Genomic DNA, 19569 nt, shown 5'->3' with positions numbered 1-19569 from the left:
AAAGTATAGAGGGAAGAAGGAGGAAGGGAAAAGAAAAAAGATGCTCAAGAACTGTGATTAATAATTTAATATCAAACTGAAAGGAGATCTCAAGTGAAATGCATAGGAATCTGTGTTTGATTTTGGGCTATTTATAGCTTTTAGCATCATCTGCTGCTTTCAGAAAACAGATTGCCAACATGGTGGATGACAAAGGCAGAATTCTAAAACATCTGGACAGGAATGAATGAGTCCAAACCAAGTATAATGAAATGCAATGATAAATGTCCTACCTGAAGATTAAAAAATAATAACTTCAGAGATACAAGATTTAGGAGAAATTTACATGAAAATATTTGAGGAGTTCATTGTACTTGAAGTTCAATGAGTCAACAGTGTGAAAGAGAATACAAAAATACTAATTCAGCTATAGGCTGTATTAGGGGTCCAAGACATAATAGTAGCCCTTTGACCTGGAATATGGTGTCATGTCTTGGGAATAATATTTTAAGAGGGAAAAAGACAGAATGAAGAGTCTGGAAGAAGGTAATAAGAATGGTTAAAGACCTCAAGCTAATGCCATGTGAAAATAAATGGAAGAAACAGAAATGTTGAGCCTATAAAAGAAAATGTGGGTGAGCTAAGAGAACTGCCTTCATGAAGCTAATGGACTGTGATACAGAAAAGGGGCTAGATATGTTCCATTTGACTTCAGAAGGCAGATTAGCATTGATAAGTTCCAAGTTCCTATTATGAATTAATGCAAGGAAAACTTCCTAAATAAACAGAGATGTACAAAAGTGAAAGGGATTACTTGGGGGTAAGAGTAGATTCTACATCATCAGAAATTTTCAAAGACTTGGATGACCATTTTTTTGAGGATGTTGAAAAAAGGGCTTCCTGTTCAGGTATGGAGTAGACTAGATGGCCTATGGGATGCCTGTCAGTTGTGTGACTCTGTGATTCATTCTTTCCAAAATATGCCGCATCCCACCCCAACCCTCTCCGTGCAACACTTGGAAACATCCTTGTGCTAAAAATTAAATTGCAACTAACATGGGGCAAACAAAATGGTTCTTGGAACCTAAAAGATCAAACTCTGGACATTCCTTTTTTAAATTTACTTCTGGTTAATTTTTGTTAAACAGATTTGATTCCGACAAATGAAACTAACGAACAAAAAAATCACCAGTTAGTAGTATGCATCTATATTCAAAACATGAATTTTTAATGATTAATGATATAAAATGGGTGACATAATTGATGAGTGAAGCTAAAAGTAACCCAATGTCTAAGCTTTGCCTTAATTGTTGACACAATGAAGGGGAATGTGGCTCCTATAGCTAGGATTCCCTCTAATAAAAGATTTTCCACAAACATATTCCTATGACTTTCCTTTATTTATATTTCCTTTTGAATCCCCAACATTTAGCATAATTCCTGGCACAGGGGCAGCTGGGTGGCTCAGTGGATTGAGAGCCAGGCCTAGAGACGGGAGGTCCTAGGTTCAAATCTGGCCTCAGGCATTTCCTAGCTGTGTGAGCCTGGGCAAGTAACTTGACCCCCATTGCCTAGCCCTTGCCACTCTTCTGCCTTGGAGCCAATACCCAGTAGTGATTCTAAGACCAAAGGTAAAGGCTTAAAAAAAAATAATTCCTGGCACATAAAAAGTGTTATTGACTGACCAGAAAATGGAGAATGGATATATCTGAAAAGGACAGGGCTCCAGGTATTTTGGGTCAAGGTGAGAAACACTTGCCTATTGCTCAGTCTCCAAAATAAAGAATTTTTAAAGTCAAAAAAGAAGATATTCCTTTACACCCAGATAAAAATGCAATCTTTTTTCATGATAAAGCTAACGGGATCAGGTGACATACTTATGAATACTCTCACACACCATTAATGAGTTTTTAAAAATAAGGATGGAAAAACTGGAAATGCTATTTATAGTCTGTCAAGTTTCTCTGAAAAAAAATTTAAGGTTCACTAACTAGGAAACTAGGCCACTCAGAGAGAACGTATATTACAAAATATCAGAAAATGATTACTAAAAACTGCATAAACATGTAATATGAAAAAAAACAAGAAAAGAAATGAGGCCATTGCCTCTCAACAAGGTGAATATTTCTCAAAAGTATAGGTAATGAGACAACCTCCAAACTCATTTAGAACTGATCAATGGAACTACTTAGCTCACCGGGATAATGATAATAACTCACATTAATATACTATATTATGATTTACAAAATAGTTTTCACCCAACCACTATATTAGGTAAGTAGTGTAACCACTACTATCCCCATGTTGTAGATGAGGAAATTAAAACTAAACATGGGGTTTGGTCCCAGATCTCCAGACTCCAGACTCATCACTGCTCCACATCTTATTGGCTCTTGAGCCAAGGGATGAAAGAGTAAATGAATGTGTGAGAAGCAGAGGACAGACAAGTCAACAGTCAAATAGAGACCCACCATTGAGCCAAAGAGCAATTCTCAGGAAAAGAACACTGGCTCTGGAGTCAGGAGATCTGGGTGTCTCTGATATTTCTGCCTGTGACCCTCAGTAAGTCACTGAAAACTTGTGGATCTCAGTTTCCTTCTTTAAATTCAGAGTCCTGTGAGTCTTGGTGTTAGCGATTTCTGTACCCTATATCAATTATCTCCAGGACCTTAGGCAACATCCATTTATTGCCTCTCCTTAACTCTTTTCTTTTTTCATTAAGAATTCAATTTGTATTAGGAAAGTGCTCACCTGTTTGCCACCAGTGGTCCAAGACAGGTACCCTGAAAACATTTTTAGACCATTCCAGTGTCTCCACATCACAGCGCTCACCAGCCACAAATAGAGTTTTGAACCTGCATTGAAGAGGGAAGCATATTTTAAATGATTCCTTACAAATACATTAAAAAAAATAGCTGGGCAGCTAGGTGGCTCCATGGAGAGAGAGTCGGGTTTGGAAATAGGTGGTCCTGGAATCAAATCTGGTTTAAGACACTTTCTAGCTCTGTGACCCTGGGTAAGTCACTTGACCCTAATTGCCTACCCCTTACCAATTCTTCTGCCTTGGAACCAATACTGAGTTCCAAGGGAGAAGGTAGGGCTTAATTTAAAAATGAAAAAAATAATAGAACTTCCTTATAACAATGTGTTCTGGGAATGATACATGTTGCTAACTTTATGTTATTGAAATATGCTATACATGACTAAATGTGAAGTAGAAGGTATGATTTTAATCACAAAATAACCAAATTATGGAGACAGTGTGGCAGAGTGAATAGATAACCATTCTTGAAGCCAAGAAGACTAAGTAAAATATCCCTTTTCTGACACATACTGATGGGTGACCCTAGGCAAATAATAAATTCTTAGTTCTCTAAGCAACTCTCTTGGACTAACATTGCAGAGAAGGTGTTGACATACATTGATTAAGGCAGTGTCCCAACCCAGTCATTCCTAATACCAATTAAACCATCAATCCAATCCTTGCTTCCAAAATCAAATTCCTATTAGATGAGGCAATTTATGTGGGAAATGTGTAAAAATGTCTATTGGCAAGCACTGAGAAGAAAACTATTACAGATTGTAGCTTAAGAGATGGAAAGAGGTCACTGATTCCAGCTCCCTCTTTACAGACAAAGAAACTGAGGCTGAGAGAGGTTGCCTAAGGTCACAGAGCTAGCAAGTGTTTGAGGTAGAATTTGAACTTAAGACTCCAAACTTGGGGCTCTAATGACCGATCCATCTAATTTGACTTTTTAATCATATAGAAATTATCTTATAAAATTCAGCAAATGTCTAAAAAATGTCTTTTCCTCTGATAAAAAATAAAATGAGTACCCTAGCATTCATTTAAGCATTCGTATTAGTATTTGCAAAGAAATGTTGATAAAAACCCATTTGTTATTCAGTGCTTCTCCAACCTCTCCCTTGATATACACTTTCTCACTCAAAATTAGTTTTTCCCCATTTCAGAAGTACCAAAACTACTAAAGAACTGATACTATGTGAGTTCTACTATGAAAATAACCTTTGCACAAATAAAACAATGTTAAGTGGAAGTCACTAATGTACTGTTGGTACAGCTATTAGTTGATATAACTGTTGTAGAAAACAATTGTTAATAATCAACCAATAACACCATATCAAATCCCTATTAAGTTCTAGCCATAGTGCTAGTCTCTGAGACTATAAATACAAAAAATTAAGAGTCTCTGTCCTCAAAGAGCTTGTTTCAGAGTCCATAAACATTCACTAATTGGGCATATCAGTGGCACAGGAAATTGAGATCCAGGTTCAGAGACAAAAGATCCTGGGTTCAAATCTGTCCTCAGACACTTACTGGCTATGTGACCCTGAGCAAGTCCCTTAACTCCCATTGCCTAGCCCTTACTGCTCCTCTGCCTTATAACCCACAGACAGTATTGATTCTAAGATAGAAGGTAAAGGTTTTTTTTTTTTCTTAAACATTCATTGAGTGGGAGACTATAAAAGCTGCTTTAAATCTTAATGTTAAAAAATCAAAACCTATGATCTTGCCAACCAGTCTCATCTCTTCCTGGCAAATAGAGGGAAAAGAAATGAAAGCAGTGTTTGATTTTATGATCTTAGGCTCAAAGATCACTGCCAATGATGACGGTGGCCATTTAATTAAAAGACACTTAATGCCTGGGAGGAAAATTATGGCACATCTGGACAGTATAGCAGAGACATCTTGCTGACAGAAGGTCCATATAGCCAAAGCTACTGTTTTTCCAGTAGCAATGTATGGATGTAAGGATTGGAGTTTAAGGAAAACTGAGTGGCCCAGAATTGACAATTTTGAATTGTGGTGTGGGAAAAGATTTTCTAAAACCCCTTGGGCAGCAAGGAAATAAAATCAATTAATATAGTAGACCCTCTCCAGCCCCCTGTATCTGTGAGGAATATATTTCCAAGACCTACCATGGATGGCTGAAGTCACAGATATAAGCAAATATCTGCCAACTCTCCCAGCAGCCCCTGCTCTTCAGCTCTGTGTTCCATGACCTCCCACCCACCCCCAATCCAAATAAAACTCTAAAAAATTAGTGAAAGTAGTAGAAGAAGCCATTGCTAATGGTAGACCTCTGCCTCAGATAGCATTCCAGACCCTGGGGGTGTATCTCTGACTCTTTTGGTTGACCACAGATAACTGAACCCACAAAAAGTAAACAGTGGATAAGGAGGCCCTATTGTACCTTCAGACTATTTACCAAAAGGTAAAATATGGAAGCTGAAGCTTAACTACTTTAACTACATAATGAGAAGACAAGACTCATCAGAAAAGATTCTGCAAAAGGAGAAGGAGATGACAGAGGATGAGTTGGAGACATGGAATCATGGAAACGACAACCAAGAACTTGGACAGACTTTATGGGACAATAGAGGATAGAATAGCCTTGGAGAGCCAGGCACACTTGGACAACAATGTACCAGGTACTGAACAACAGGGATAACAGTCTGTGCTCTCAAGGAGCTTTCGATTTAATAAGGGAAAAACTTAACATACTTAAAAAAGAAGCTAAAAAAGTTGGAAAAGGCAGAAAAGTACTCATTCTAGGGGCATAATAAGTCCTGCACCTTGAGTGTGAATTGATCTGAGGACTACTTGGACTGCTTATATATAAAAAAATTTCTTATTAGCTATGTTTTCTATATAAGATAATACTGTTTCCAAATTTATGTACATTTTCCTCCTAGAATGCCCTAATTCTCCGCCTCTTGCCTTCCAACACATTTGTTAGGTTTATGATCAAATGCCACCTGAGTACAGGCCTAGAAGTGGCATAGCTACTCCAAAGAGTACAAACTGTTCAATCATTTCTTTTGTGTGTAATTCCAAATTGCTTCCCAGAATGATTGTGCCCATTCATAGGTCTGTCAACAGTATATCAATATGCCTATTTTTTCCAAAGCTATTATTAAAAGGGAAACAACTAGAAAAAAATCTTCCCAGTAAGTGTTTCTAAACAGGGTCTTTTACTAGATATATAAAGAACTGAATCAAAATTATATGAAAAACAACCTTTCTTGAATTAATAAAAAATCTAAGGGTAGGAACTGATATTTATCAAAGTGAGAAACCCAGGCTATTAATAGCCAAATGAAAAAAATGCTTCAAATCATTATTAGAGAAATATAAAATATTAAAATTTTAAAGTAATTATGAAATTCAACCTCACACCCTCTCATTTTTTAGTTCCCCATCCTATGTTGACTTTCCTTACTATAAGATTACAAGGCAAGTTCCTTGAGGGTGCAGACTATATGTTTTGCTTGTGTTCATATTTCTTACATTTAGCACAGTCCCTGGCACACTAATAAACATATCATCTCACTTACTTCCCTCTGTATCTCTCCATATAGATATCCCTCAATTTTTCTCTCTATCTACTTTCTACTTTCTCTACTATCTACTTTCCCTCCACCTCCAGTCTAACTTCTCTATAGTGCCCCTTTGAACAGTAGAAGCCAATAAAGAGAAGATCCTCATTCATATATGAGTTGGAAAAGATAACCTCTAATGTTCTTTCCAACTCAAATGTGACTGTTAACAAATGCTAGGAAAATCTCCAGAAGTGACAAAATAGTCCATATAAAAGATGATTCTGAAAAAGAATGCATGTAAATACATGTTTAATAAGAGTAAAAATGCTAAAAGAACTATAGGAAATTATATTCCCCATCCTACCCCTCAAAATGAATCGAAACCAGATATAATTGGTGACAGAAGAAAATTAAATCTAGAGACCAAATCCTCCTGGTTTTACCTAGCATGTTCTGTTTTAAGAAAAAATGTGTCTTTGGCAAAAATGATCATCTATCAGGTCTTACTTTTAGTTCAGAAAACATGTTCACTGTGGAAATATGACACAGCTCTGGATAGGGTGATATAGAAATTATGAAAGGAACCTAATAATATGAGGAATTTAAGATTGTAAAAAATGGTGGATGTTATAGGAAATGATCTTCTAGCTTGAACTGTCTATAATTCAATGGGCAGCTACATGGTGTAGTGGATAGAGAACCAGACTTGGAGTTAAAAAGATTTCTCTTCCTGAGTTGAAATCTAGCATCAGACATTTACTTGCTGTACGACCTTGGGCAAGTTACATAACTATTTACCTCAAGTTTCCTCATCTGGAAAATGAGTTGGAAAAGAAAATGGCAAATCATTCTAGTATCTTTGCCAAGAAGACTCCAAATGAAGCCACAAAGAGTTGGACTTTACTGAAGAATTCAACAATTATTCAAGAAGCACTTATTAGGCACCTACTGTGGACCATATATTCTGCAGTATGCTGAAAAGTCTCCGCTTTGAAGGAACTTACATTCAAATGGGAAAGATAATGTATATATAAATTTGAACAAAGCAGATACAAGGCAATTAAGGAGGAGGGCACCAACAGCTCATAGGTGAGAGCAGACTTCATATAGGAGATATCACTTAAGTTGAAAGGAAATTAGAGACTAAGAGGCAAAAATGTGAAGTATATGCAACACAGTCATGGGACTCATATAAGTAATGATAACTCACATAAATGAGAACTGGAGTATTCTGTATAAAGAATAATAGTAAGAAAAACAGTTTTACTGAACCATAAAGGGCATGGAGAGGATGAACCTGTAATGAGGCTAGAATGTTATAGTTTGGGGGGTGTGGAACCAAAATGGAGGAGTAACTAGGGCAGCAGTGTCACTTCACCACGAAAATCTTCTCCAACCCAGAATAAAATATCACCACAAAATGAACATAAGAATGAAAGAACCAACAGAGACGAAGGGAAACAAACCTGCAAAAAAAGAAAAACTAAAAGGTAGGCAGAGACCGTCTGGGGAACTGAGGTGCAAGGGGAGCAGAGCTAGCAGGAGGCATAGAAGCAAATGAAAATCAAGCCAAGGGTAAACTACCACACACACACAATACTCCCCACATCTGCTCTCAAAAGTTCTGAATTTAAGCCCAGGCTGGGTCAGACCCTGAGATCCTGCCAGGCAAAAAGAGGTTTAAACCAACTGATACCCCTTGAAATTGCAAACCTGTGAAGAAGTTGGGAATCCCAGCCCAAGGCAATCTGGGTTGAAGGGGTTGGATACACATGGGCCCAGAGAAAAGCCAGGAATCCCAGTCTGGGCTTGGAGTGAGGACACAGTTCTCAGGGGGAACCTCCCCAGGATCTTTTTGCCCATAATAAGGGTAGAGCTCCAAACAAGGCAATCAAGGGTGTGCCTGACTGAATCAGGAACACCTTGAGACCAAAACCATGGGCCTAAACCTGGGGTTAGAATCTGATAAGCACCTGACCTAATCAAGTTAAGAATGAGATCAAAAGCTTACAACCCAGCATGAGGAAAGTCTTTAAGCTATGAGTATCTCAAGAGTCAATTGAATCAGCAGAGGTAAGGAACTCTCAGAGGTCTCAGCCCTCAGACCATTAGGTAAACTAGTAACAACCCAGAAAATAGGCCAAAAATTAATCCCAATACTATACAAACTATTTGACAGAATAAGCAAAGAGGGAGTTCTACCAAACTCCTTTTATGACACAAACATGGTACTGATTCCAAAACCAGGCAGGTCAAAAACGGAGAAAGAAAATTATAGACCAATCTCCCTAATGAATATAGATGCAAAAATCTTAAATAGGATACTAGCAAAAAGACTCCAGCAAGTGATCAGAAGGGTCATCCACCATGATCAAGTAGGATTTATACCAGGGATGAAGGGCTGGTTCAATATTAGGAAAACCATCCACATAATTGACCACATCAACAAGCAAACCAACAAGAATCACATGATTATCTCAATAGATGCAGAAAAAGCCTTTGATAAAATACAACACCCATTCCTATTAAAAACACTAGAAAGCATAGGAATAGAAGGGTCATTCCTAAAAATAGTAAACAGTATATATCTAAAACCATCAGCAAACATCATCTGCAATGGGGAAAAACTATAAGCCTTCCCAATAAGATCAGGAGTGAAACAAGGATGCCCATTATCACCTCCATTATTTGACATTGTACTAGAAACACTAGCAATAGCAATTAGAGAAGAAAAAGAAATAGAAGGTATTAAAATAGGCAAGGAGGAGACCAAGTTATCACTCTTTGTGGATGGCATGATGGTCTACTTAAAGAATCCTAGAGATTCAACCAAAAAGCTAATTGAAATAATCAACAACTTTAGCAAAGTTGCAGGATACAAAATAAACCCACATAAGTCATCAGCATTTCTATATATTTCCAACACAGCTCAGCAGCAAAAACTAGAAAGAGAAATCCCATTCAAAATCACCTTAGACAAAATAAAATACTTAGGAATCTATCTCCTAAGACAAACAGGAACTATATGAACACAACTACAAAACACTCTCCACACAACTAAAACTAGACTTGAGCAACTGGAAAAACATTAACTGCTCATGGGTAGGACAAGCCAATATAATAAAAATGAACATCCTACCCAAACTTATTCATCTATTTACTTCCATACCCATTGAACTTCCAAAAAATTTCTTTACTGATTTAGAAAAAACCATAACAAAGTTCATTTAGAATAACAAAGGATCAAGGATATCCAGGGAAAAAATGAAAAAAAAAATACAAAGGAAGGGGGCCTTGCAGTCCCAGATCTCAAACTATATTACAAAGCAGCAGTCATCAAAACAATTTGGTACTGGCTAAGAAATAGAAAGGAGGATCAGTGGAATAGACTTGGGGCAAATGACCTCAGCAAGACAGTATATGATAAACCCAAAGATCCCAGTTCTGTCCCAGTGGACAAAAATCCACTATTCGATAAAAACTGATGGGAAAATTGGAAGGCTGTGTGGGTGAGATTAGGTTTGTATCAATACCTCACACCCTACACCAAGATAAATTCAAAATGGGTGAATGACTTGAACATAAAGAAGGAAACTATAAGTAAATTTGGCAAACACAGAATAGTATACATGTCAGACCTTTGGGAAGAGAAAGACTTTAAAACCAAGCAAGACTTAGAAAGAGTCACAATATGTAAAATAAATAATTTTGACTGCATCAAATTAAAAAGCCTTTGTTCAAACAAAACCAATATAACTAAAATCAGAAGGGAAGCAACAAATTGGGAAACAATCTTCATCACAAAAACCTCTGACAAAGGTCTAATTACTCAAATTTACAAAGAGCTAAATCAATTGTACAAAAAATCAAGCCATTCTCCAATTGATAAATGGGCAAGGCACATGAATAGGCAGTTTTCAGATAAAGAAATAAAAACTATTAATAAGCACATGAGAAAGTGCTCTAAATCTCTTATAATCAGAGAAATGCAAATCAAAACAACTCTAAGGTATCACCTCACACCTAGCAGATTGGCTAACATGACAGCAAAGTAGTGAATGCTGGAGGGGATGTGGTAAAGTAGGGACATTAATGCATTGCTGGTGGAGTTTTGAACTGATCCAGCCATTCTGGAGGGCAATTTGGAACCATGCCCAAAGGGCGATAAAAGACTATCTGCCCTTTGATCCAGCCATAGCACTGCTGGGTTTGTAAACCAAAGAGATAATAAGGAAAAAGACTTGTACAAGAATATTCATAACAGCGCTCTTTGTGGTGGCCAAAAATTGGAAAATGAGGGGATGCCCTTCAATTGGGAAATGGCTGAACAAATTGTGGTATATGTTGGTGATGGAATACTATTGTGCTAAAAGGAATAATAAAGTGGAGGAATTCCATGGAGTCTGGAACAACCTCAAGGAAGTGATGCAAAGCGAGAGGAGAAGAACCAGGAGAACATTGTACACAGAGACTGAAACACTGTGGCATAATCGAACGTAATGGACTTCTCCATTAGTGTCAATGCAATGTCCCTGAATAATGTGCAGGGATCTAGGAGAAAAAAACACTATCCACAAGCAGAGGACAAACTGTGGGAGCAAAAACACCGAGGAAAATCAACTGTTTGACTACAGGGGTTAAGGGGACATGTCTGAGGAGAGACTCTAAATGAACACTCTAATGCAAATACCAACAACATGGAAATGGGTTCTAATCAAGAACACAAGTGAAACCCAGTGGAATTGCGGGTCAGCTATTGGGGGGGAGGAGGAAGAAAAGAAAATGATCTTTGTCTCCAATGAATGTTTTGAAATGACCAAATAAAATATTGTTTCAAAAAAAATAGGCCAAAAATAGCATCAAGGAAAGACTGACGTTTTAGAGGGTATCCTGAGTCTACCTATAATTAGATAGGGACAATGAGCAATAAGCACCTAACTCTAAAGAATTTTTATGGAGACAAAGAGCAAGGCACATAAGGACCTAGTGAAAGCAAAGGAAACACACCAAAACTGGTTCAAAAACCAGTTATTAAAGACAGAGGAAAAGTGGGGAAGAGTAATAAAAATGATGCAAGAAGAAATGGGCCAATTGAAAAAGAACTAAAAACTGACAGAGGAAAACCAGGTCTTAAAAATCAGAATTGATCATCAACAAACTAATGATTTCATGGGAAATCAAGAAACAATAAAGCAGAATCAAAGGAATGAAAAAAAAATAATATCTTATTGAAAAAATTACTGACCTAGAAAATAGATCTAGGAGAGACAATCTGAGAATTACTGGATTAATTATTGGATTACCTGAAAGCCATGATGAAGAAAAAACCTTGGATATCATATTACAAGAAATTATCAAAAATAGCTGCCCAGAAATCCTTAAACAAAAAAAAATAAAATTGAAATTGAAAGAACTCACAGATCACCTTGAGAAAGCATCCTTAATTAACAATTTCCAGGAATATAATAGCCAAATTCAAGAGCCAACAAGCTAAAGAAAAAGTACTTCAAGGAGCTAGAAAGAAAGCATTCAAATACCATGGAGCTACTATCAGGATCACTCAGGACCTAGTGGCTTCAACATTAAAGGACTTGGAGGCATGGAGTATGATATTGAGAAAGGTGAAAATTTTGGGTTTACAACTCAGTCACCTATCCAACAAAGCTTAGTATACTCTTTCAGGGGAAAAATTGTCATTCAATAAGATAGAAGGTTTCCAAGCATTAATAAGCCAGACCTAAACAAAAATTTGAAGGCCAAATATGAGACAGAAAATTAGTCCAGAAAGGTAAAAAAGAAATACAAAATTTAAGGAATCCATTAAGGTAAAAATGATTATATGCCTACATGGAAAGAAGATTTCTATAATTCTCAAAAATATTCTCAGTAGTAGAAAAGATATAAGGAATTTACTCAGAAAGAGGATGGAAAAGTAAGCTGATTATAATATGATGTTTATGATGATATATGATGTGATGAATATGTAAATGTGATGATATGGAACAATATGCATGTATGATATGGCTGAAAGAGAGGGTTGCACTGAGAGAAAAGGGAAGGGAGAGAAAGAATGGTGCTAAATTATATAACGTAAAGAGGCGAGAAAAATCAATACAGAGAGGGGAGGATAAGGATGGTGATGGGCAATATGCTTAAACTTTATTCTCTTTGTAAGTGGCTCAAAGACAGAAAAATGAGTATATTCAGTGGGGCATAGAATTCCATCTTACCCTACAGAGAAGTAGAAGGGAAAAAAAGACAAGGGAAGTGTGTGTGGGTGTGGGTGTAATAGAAAGGAGGGGGGACTGGAGGAGGTGACAAAAAGCAAAATACTGGTGGGGAGGAATAGAGTGAAAGGGAATAGACCAGGATCAAAAGAGATAATATGATGGAGGGCAATGCATAGTTAGTAACCATAACACTTAATGTGAATGGGATGAATTCACCCATTAAGCAGAAGCTGATAGCAGAGTGGATTAAAAACCAGAATCCTATTATATGTTGTTTACAAGAAACACATTTGAGGCAGAGTGACACACACACAGATTCACAGTAAAAGGCTGGAGCAGAATATATTATGCATCATCTAAAGTAAAAAAAGCAGGAGTAGCAAACATGCCAGACAAAGTCAAAGTAGAAATTGATCTGATTAAAGGAGATAAAGAAGGAAATTACATTTTCCTAAAAGGTACTATAAACAATTAAGTAATATCATTACTACACATTTATGTACCAAATGGTATAGCATCTAGATTTCTAAAGGAAAAATTGAAGGAGCTCAAGAAGGAAATAGATAGAAAGACTAGTGGGGGGCCTCAACCTTCCTCTTTCAGAACTAAAAATAACCAATAAACCAAACCAAAAAATAAATTAGCAACAAGGAGGTAAATTAAATGCTAGAAAAATTAGTTAATAGATACTGGAGAAAAATGAACAGGGATAAAAAGGAATATACCTTTTTCTCAGCAGCACATGGTACATATACAAAGATCAACCACGAACTAGGGCACAGAAATATTGCAAACAAATTCAGAAAAGCAGAAATAGCAAATGCCACTTTCTCAGATCATAATGCAGTAAATATATAATTAGCAAGGAAAGGTGGATTTAAAGTTAATTGGAAATGAAATAATCTAATTCTTCAAAACAGGGTCAAAGAAGAAATCATAGAAACAATTACAGACTTCATTAAAGAGAATGACAAGGAGGAGACATCATGCCAAAAGCTATGGAATACAGCCAAAGCGGTATTGGGCGGGGGGGGGGGGGGAATTCATATAGTTGACTGACTAAGAAAATAGAGAGGACAGAGATCAATGAATTGGACTTGAAACTTAAAAAATTAGAAAAAGAACAAATTTAAAATTCCCAGATAAAAACTAAATTGGAAATCCTAAAAATTAAAGAAGAAATTAATCAAATTGAAAGTAAAAGAACTATTGAACCAATAAATAAGACTAGGAGCTGGTACTTTGAAAAAACAAATAAAATTGATAAAGTACGAGTTGATCTAATAAAAAAGAAGAAAATAAAATTAATATTATCAAAGATGAAAGGGACAATATTACCTCTAATGAAGAAGAAATTAAGGAAATTAAGAATTATTTTGCTCAATTATATGGCAATAAATATGATAATCTAGGTGAAATAGGTGAATATTTACAAAAATATAAATTGCCTAGATTAGCAAAAGAGGAAATAGAATTATTAAACAATCCCATCTTAGAAAAAGAAATTGAACAAGCCATTCGAACTTCCTAAGAAAAATTCTCCAGAGCCAGATGGATTCACAAGTGAATTCAATCAAACATTTAAAGAACAATTAATCCTAATACAATACAAATTATTTGACAAAATAAGCAATGCAGGACTTTCATCAAACTCCTTTTATGACACAAATATGGTACTGATTCCAAAGCCAGACCAAAAACCAAGAAAGAAAACTACAAACCAATCTCATTAATGAACATAGATGGAAAAATATTAAATAAAATACTAGCAAAAAGACTCTAACAAGTGATCCCAAAGATTATTCACTATGATCAGGTGGGATTTATACAAGGAATGCAAGGACCGTTTAATATTAGGGAAACCATCCACAAAATTAACCATATCAATAATCAAACCAATAGAAATCACATGATTATCTCAATAATTGCACCAATTCTGCCTTTGACACCACCTTTAAGCAGGTCATAATCCTTCTGGGTTTCAGTTTCTTTCTTTTTTTCTTTCTTTTTTTTATTTTTTATTATTAAACATTATTTTATTTGGCCATTTCCAAACATTGTTCATTGGAAACAAAGATCATTTTCTTTTCCTCCCCCCCCCCCATAGCCGACGCACGATTCCACTGGGTGTCAAATGTGTTATTCATTCGAACCCTTTTCATGTTCTTGATGCCCCAATCTTTCCTTATGCATGATTCTGCTAACTACTCTTATGATGGATACCATTTTTGAGAGTTACACAATACATTTTCCCCACACATTAATATATATAATTTGATGTAAATGTAGTCCTTATAGAAGAGAGTTTGACTTAAAGAAAAAGATAAGATTTATCTCCTTTTCCCTTTCTTTCATATTTAACTTTTCATGTTTCTCTTGCTTTCTGTGATTGGATATCAAATTTTCCACTAAGTTCTGGTCTTTTCTTAGCAAATGCTTGGAAATCTTCTATTTTGTTGAATGCCTATACCTTCCCTTGGAAGTATATTGTCAGTTTTGCTGGGTAGTTGATTTTTGGTTGGAGACCCAGCTCTCTTGCCTTTCTAAATAGCGTGTTCCATGCTTTGCGGTCTCTTAGTGTGTTAGCTGCTAAGTCATGTGTGATCCTTATGGGAGCCCCCCTATATCTGAAGCTCCTCTTCTTGGCTTCTTGTAGGATTTTCTCCTTTTCTTGGAAGCTCTTGAATTTGTCAATTACATTCCTGAGGGTTGTCTTTTGGGGATTTAGTATAGAGACTGTTCTATGAACCCTTTCTATTTCTATTTTCCCCCCTTGCTCCAGAACATGTGGGCAATTTTCTTCTATAATCTCCTGTATTATAGCATCGAGACTTTTGTTTATCTCTGTTTTTTTTGGGGAGACTAATAATTCTCAGGTTGTCTCTTCTTCCTCTGTTTTCTAAGTCAGTGACCTTTTTATTGAGATATTTTATGTTTTCTTCTAATCCATTAATTTTTTTGGCTTTGCTTTATTAATTCTTGATGTTTGGCCAGCTCACCTTCTTCCAGTTACTTACTTCTGGTCTTTAGGGACTGGATTTGTTTTTCAGCTTGTTCTACCCTTTTGTTAGAGAATTCCAGCTCTTTCTCCATTTGTGAAGTCTTATCTATCAGACTGCTGATCTCTTTCTCCCATTTTTCTTTCCAGAAGGTTTCCATCTTTTGGGTAAGCTCCAATTTGAGTTCTTCCAGAGCTTGTGGATAATTTCCATTTTGAGAGGCATGTTTTGATTTTGTTTGGGTTTCCTCCTCTTTCTCTTCTTTTCCTTGGGTACTCCCGCCATAAAAGTTTTCAATAGTCCCTTTTTTTCCCTTTATTCTTGGAGTCTTGATTTTGGGCCATGTGAGCCATTCCTATGGTGGTTTTATTCCCCTTTCCTTTTTGGTCTGGGGTCTGGGTGATATGGGTGGGTTTTCTGTGAATTTAGGTTGCCTCAGACTAGTTCTTCCCAGCCTCAGAGGTTTCTTAGAGCTCCAGCCCCAGTGCTCAGCACAACAGCCCCTGTTTTCAGCTCAGCCACCCTTGTACTCAGCTCTACCGCGCTGGTGCTCAGCTCTGCCCCCATGCTCAGCTCTGTGGCTGCCCTGTGCTCAGCACAGGATTCTCCCCTGAAATGGCCCTGAGAGGCCATTTCCTAGCAGTCTTTAGATCCCAAGGACCCTGGTGTGCCCTCCCCCCCCCCCCCAGACAGAGACATTCCTCACTCACTCACTGTCCCAGTGAGTGCTCTGATACTTTACTCTGGTTTGGTGGGGGAGGTGGGGGGGAAGGGCAGCTCAGTTCACGTTTTTGTGCAAGCTTTTCCTCCTTCTTATAGTGTGGAGATGTTCAAATCCCACATACCTTCATTTCTGTGGGGTACTGGAGAGTCCCTCCGCTCTTCAAAGGGTGATTTTTATGCTCTTTTAAGATAGTCTATTTCACTCGGTGCTGGGGAGAGGAAGTGATTTGCGCCTAGATTGCAGCCATGTTTACCTGGAAGTCCTCAGTTTTTTTATAAAATGGGACTAATACAAAGGTTTCTATTTATACTTTTATTGTGATAATATATGGGCTTTTTAAATCTTAGAATGCTTGAGTTCATTAGTCTTCAGCAATTCCCAGGGAATTTTATATACTTAGATTAGAGATAAATGAAAAATCAGAACCATAATATATTGTCAAATGCTAAGGAAAGCCTTGGATACTCAGTAGATAGGAAAATGTCTCAGATATTTATATGTGTGTTTGTATTGGGGGGGAAATAGCTCCTAGAATGGAAATGCTTGTTGAATTGAATTGAATCTGACAATTCTTTTCTAAGTAAATAGAATTCCTTTAAAATGGCATCTCTCCCATAGGTACCTTCTCTCCTCTGACCCAGTCACACACTTGGTCCAGAGCCTTATCACTTCATACCTGAACTGCTACAATACTCTGCTAGTTAGTCAGTCTGCCACAAATCTCCTCTGACTTTAGTTCCTCCTCCATTAGGATTCTCTAGGGATTATCCTACAGCACAGTTTGACCATAACACTTCATCACTCAATAAAATCCCTATTACCCCTGAGATGAAATATAAAATTTATTTTGGCTTTTTAATGTTCCTTTACAAGCTGGATCCTTCTTAACTTTCCATTTAATTACTCTTCACTTCCCAATTTGTATTCTAGGATCCAGTGATGCTAGTGTATGTCATACAGAACACTCCATCCTTCCACTCTGGGCCTTCTTGTCACAGGCTACATCCACATCTAAAATGCTTTACCTCCATATCTCCTCCCTCTGGCTCAATTCCTCCTTATTTCAAAAAGTCTTTCTCAAGGCTTGTGCTTTCTGCCTGAGATAACCTCCAAATTACTTTGAATTTATCTTTTACATATATACTTATTTGCGTGTTATTTCCCTCATTAGACACAAGCTCTTTGGGGAAAGGAACTTGTCTTACTTTCTCTGAATCCCTAGCACTTAGGACAGTGTCTGACATTTGCAAGTACTTAAAAATGCTTTTTGATTTAATATCTCGACTTTAAATATTTCTAAGTCATATTTGGTTATTTTTTTTTTTTCGGGAAGAGAAGCTATTTTCAATCAATTTCCAACAATGTAAGGTAGCTAATTTATGTTCAATACTCTGTATACTATTGCCTCTCAATAAGCCTTCCCAGGAAAAGAAATCATTTTATAAACAAAGCTCTGCAGCCAATACAATTATCTCATTCTAGCTTCACTCTCTAACAAAATCTAATGGTTTTTACAATGATAAGTTGCTATATGTCTTTTCTACTGATTTACATTTTAATGCCTTTTATATTGGCATCAGCCATTCCCCAGATCGATTCTCTATCATTTCTTTATAACAAAGGGAAGCAGCTAAACTGAGCCAAGGAACAATGGAGACTCCTCTCACCCTTGTCCTCCTCCCCTCCTCAACAAGAAGTGTTTCATGCTTTCTCAACCTTTTTCAAAACAAAACTTCCACAGTTTAAGCTATGTTCCATTCCACAATTTGAGGATAATCTATTTGCTATTGGTACAAAAAATATGAGCATGGGAAATCAGCAATATTTGTTGAATATACGTAATCGTAAGGCAATAGATGGGGGAGAGGGGTGTGGACAGAGACACAAAGAAACACACACAACATGATAATAGAAATTGGACAGGCTGAGTCAGAGGACCCACCTTTAAATTCTGTCTCTGCCATTTACTTACTACCTGAATGACCTTAACCACCATCTGCAAAATTTTTCATCATCTGTAATCTGATTGGCATTGAAGTAGGTGGTTTTGGAGGTTTCTCCCAGCTTTGGATCAGTTCTCCTATGTATATATAGGAGTAGGACACCTCTGTAGGATATATATATATATATATACCTACTCCGGCAGGATCAGGTTGGATTGTAGGTCCCTTCTAACTCTGTGATTCTATCATTCTCATTTCATGCACTAAGTGTAATCTCCCAGCCCACCCCCAATGGTATGAGTGATTTTCCTTCAGCATCTCCAAGTGTTCTGGATCCATCCAATTCACATTGGCATTAGGAATTAGGCAGCTGTCACTCATCTGATGACGCTACTGAGAAGAGATTCTAATCACTGCAGCTTGGCTAAAGGATGTGTTTATTTCTTGTAATCAGGGTAAGAATTTACAGGAATTGATACTGAAATGTTCAAAATAAACCTCAAGTGGTAGATATAAAAGCATTTTCTCAGCTATGTAATCACACTTTATAATAGCAGTTTGGCACTGGGCAAAGGGAGCTGGACTTGGTGTTAGGAGAATGAGGTTTGATTCCATGATTTATTACTTACTAGTGTTGGGATGATGGGTTTGGGCACTGAGCCTAGAATGGGTTGAGAAGGGCTTGGCATTCACCTTTCTGTCACATATATGCATGCGTGTGTGTATGTGTGTGTGTACAGCATCTAGCACAATGCCTAGAACATAAAGGCACTTAATAAATGTTTTTTCACTCATTGGCCACATATGTAAGCATAAGCATCTATGTATGTGTAGTTCATTTTGTAATCTTTGAAACAGAGGTAATAATAGCATTTACCTCCCAGAGTGGTTATGAGAATTACAAGGAAAAAATGTCCACACATGCATACATGTTATAATATGCATGCATGTACACATATGTGTGTGTATAAAATCTACACCTATATTATCTATAAGTATAATACATCATCTTCATATATAATTTACTTTGAAACCTATAGGCATTGCAGATTTTTGTGTATGTGTATGTAATGTACCACACAAATTTTAAAGCACCACATAGATGGTTAACTATAATAAGATGTATCATGAAGAAATAATTAGAGAACTACACATTCTCTACACTGAAATGACATATCCTATTTTAATAATAATAAGGATACATGTAATGGGGATTACATCACCTGAAAACATTAGAGGTAATTGTTAATAAAGTAAATTATCAAATCCTGAATAAAGGCCAAAGTCTATTGACATCCCTCAAGATCACTGACCAGATGACCACCTAACGGGGATATTGTCCTTGGAAT

At 36.8% G+C, this 19569-nt stretch overlaps 1 protein-coding gene across 1 annotated transcript in view; it reads right to left on the bottom strand.

Annotated features, from left to right (window-relative positions):
* The window catches only part of ACSS3 (acyl-CoA synthetase short chain family member 3), a 256797-nt gene that overhangs the window by 78042 nt on the left and 159186 nt on the right, over positions 1-19569 (bottom strand). The window contains exon 9 of the mRNA XM_001372484.4: positions 2731-2834. Coding sequence (XP_001372521.1) covers positions 2731-2834 — 104 coding nt within the window. The remainder of the gene's footprint in view (positions 1-2730; positions 2835-19569) is intronic.

Source organism: Monodelphis domestica, chromosome 5 (genome assembly GCF_027887165.1).
Source record: "Monodelphis domestica isolate mMonDom1 chromosome 5, mMonDom1.pri, whole genome shotgun sequence".
Taxonomy (NCBI): domain Eukaryota; kingdom Metazoa; phylum Chordata; class Mammalia; order Didelphimorphia; family Didelphidae; genus Monodelphis; species Monodelphis domestica.
This window is presented reverse-complemented; position numbering and strand designations above follow the sequence as displayed.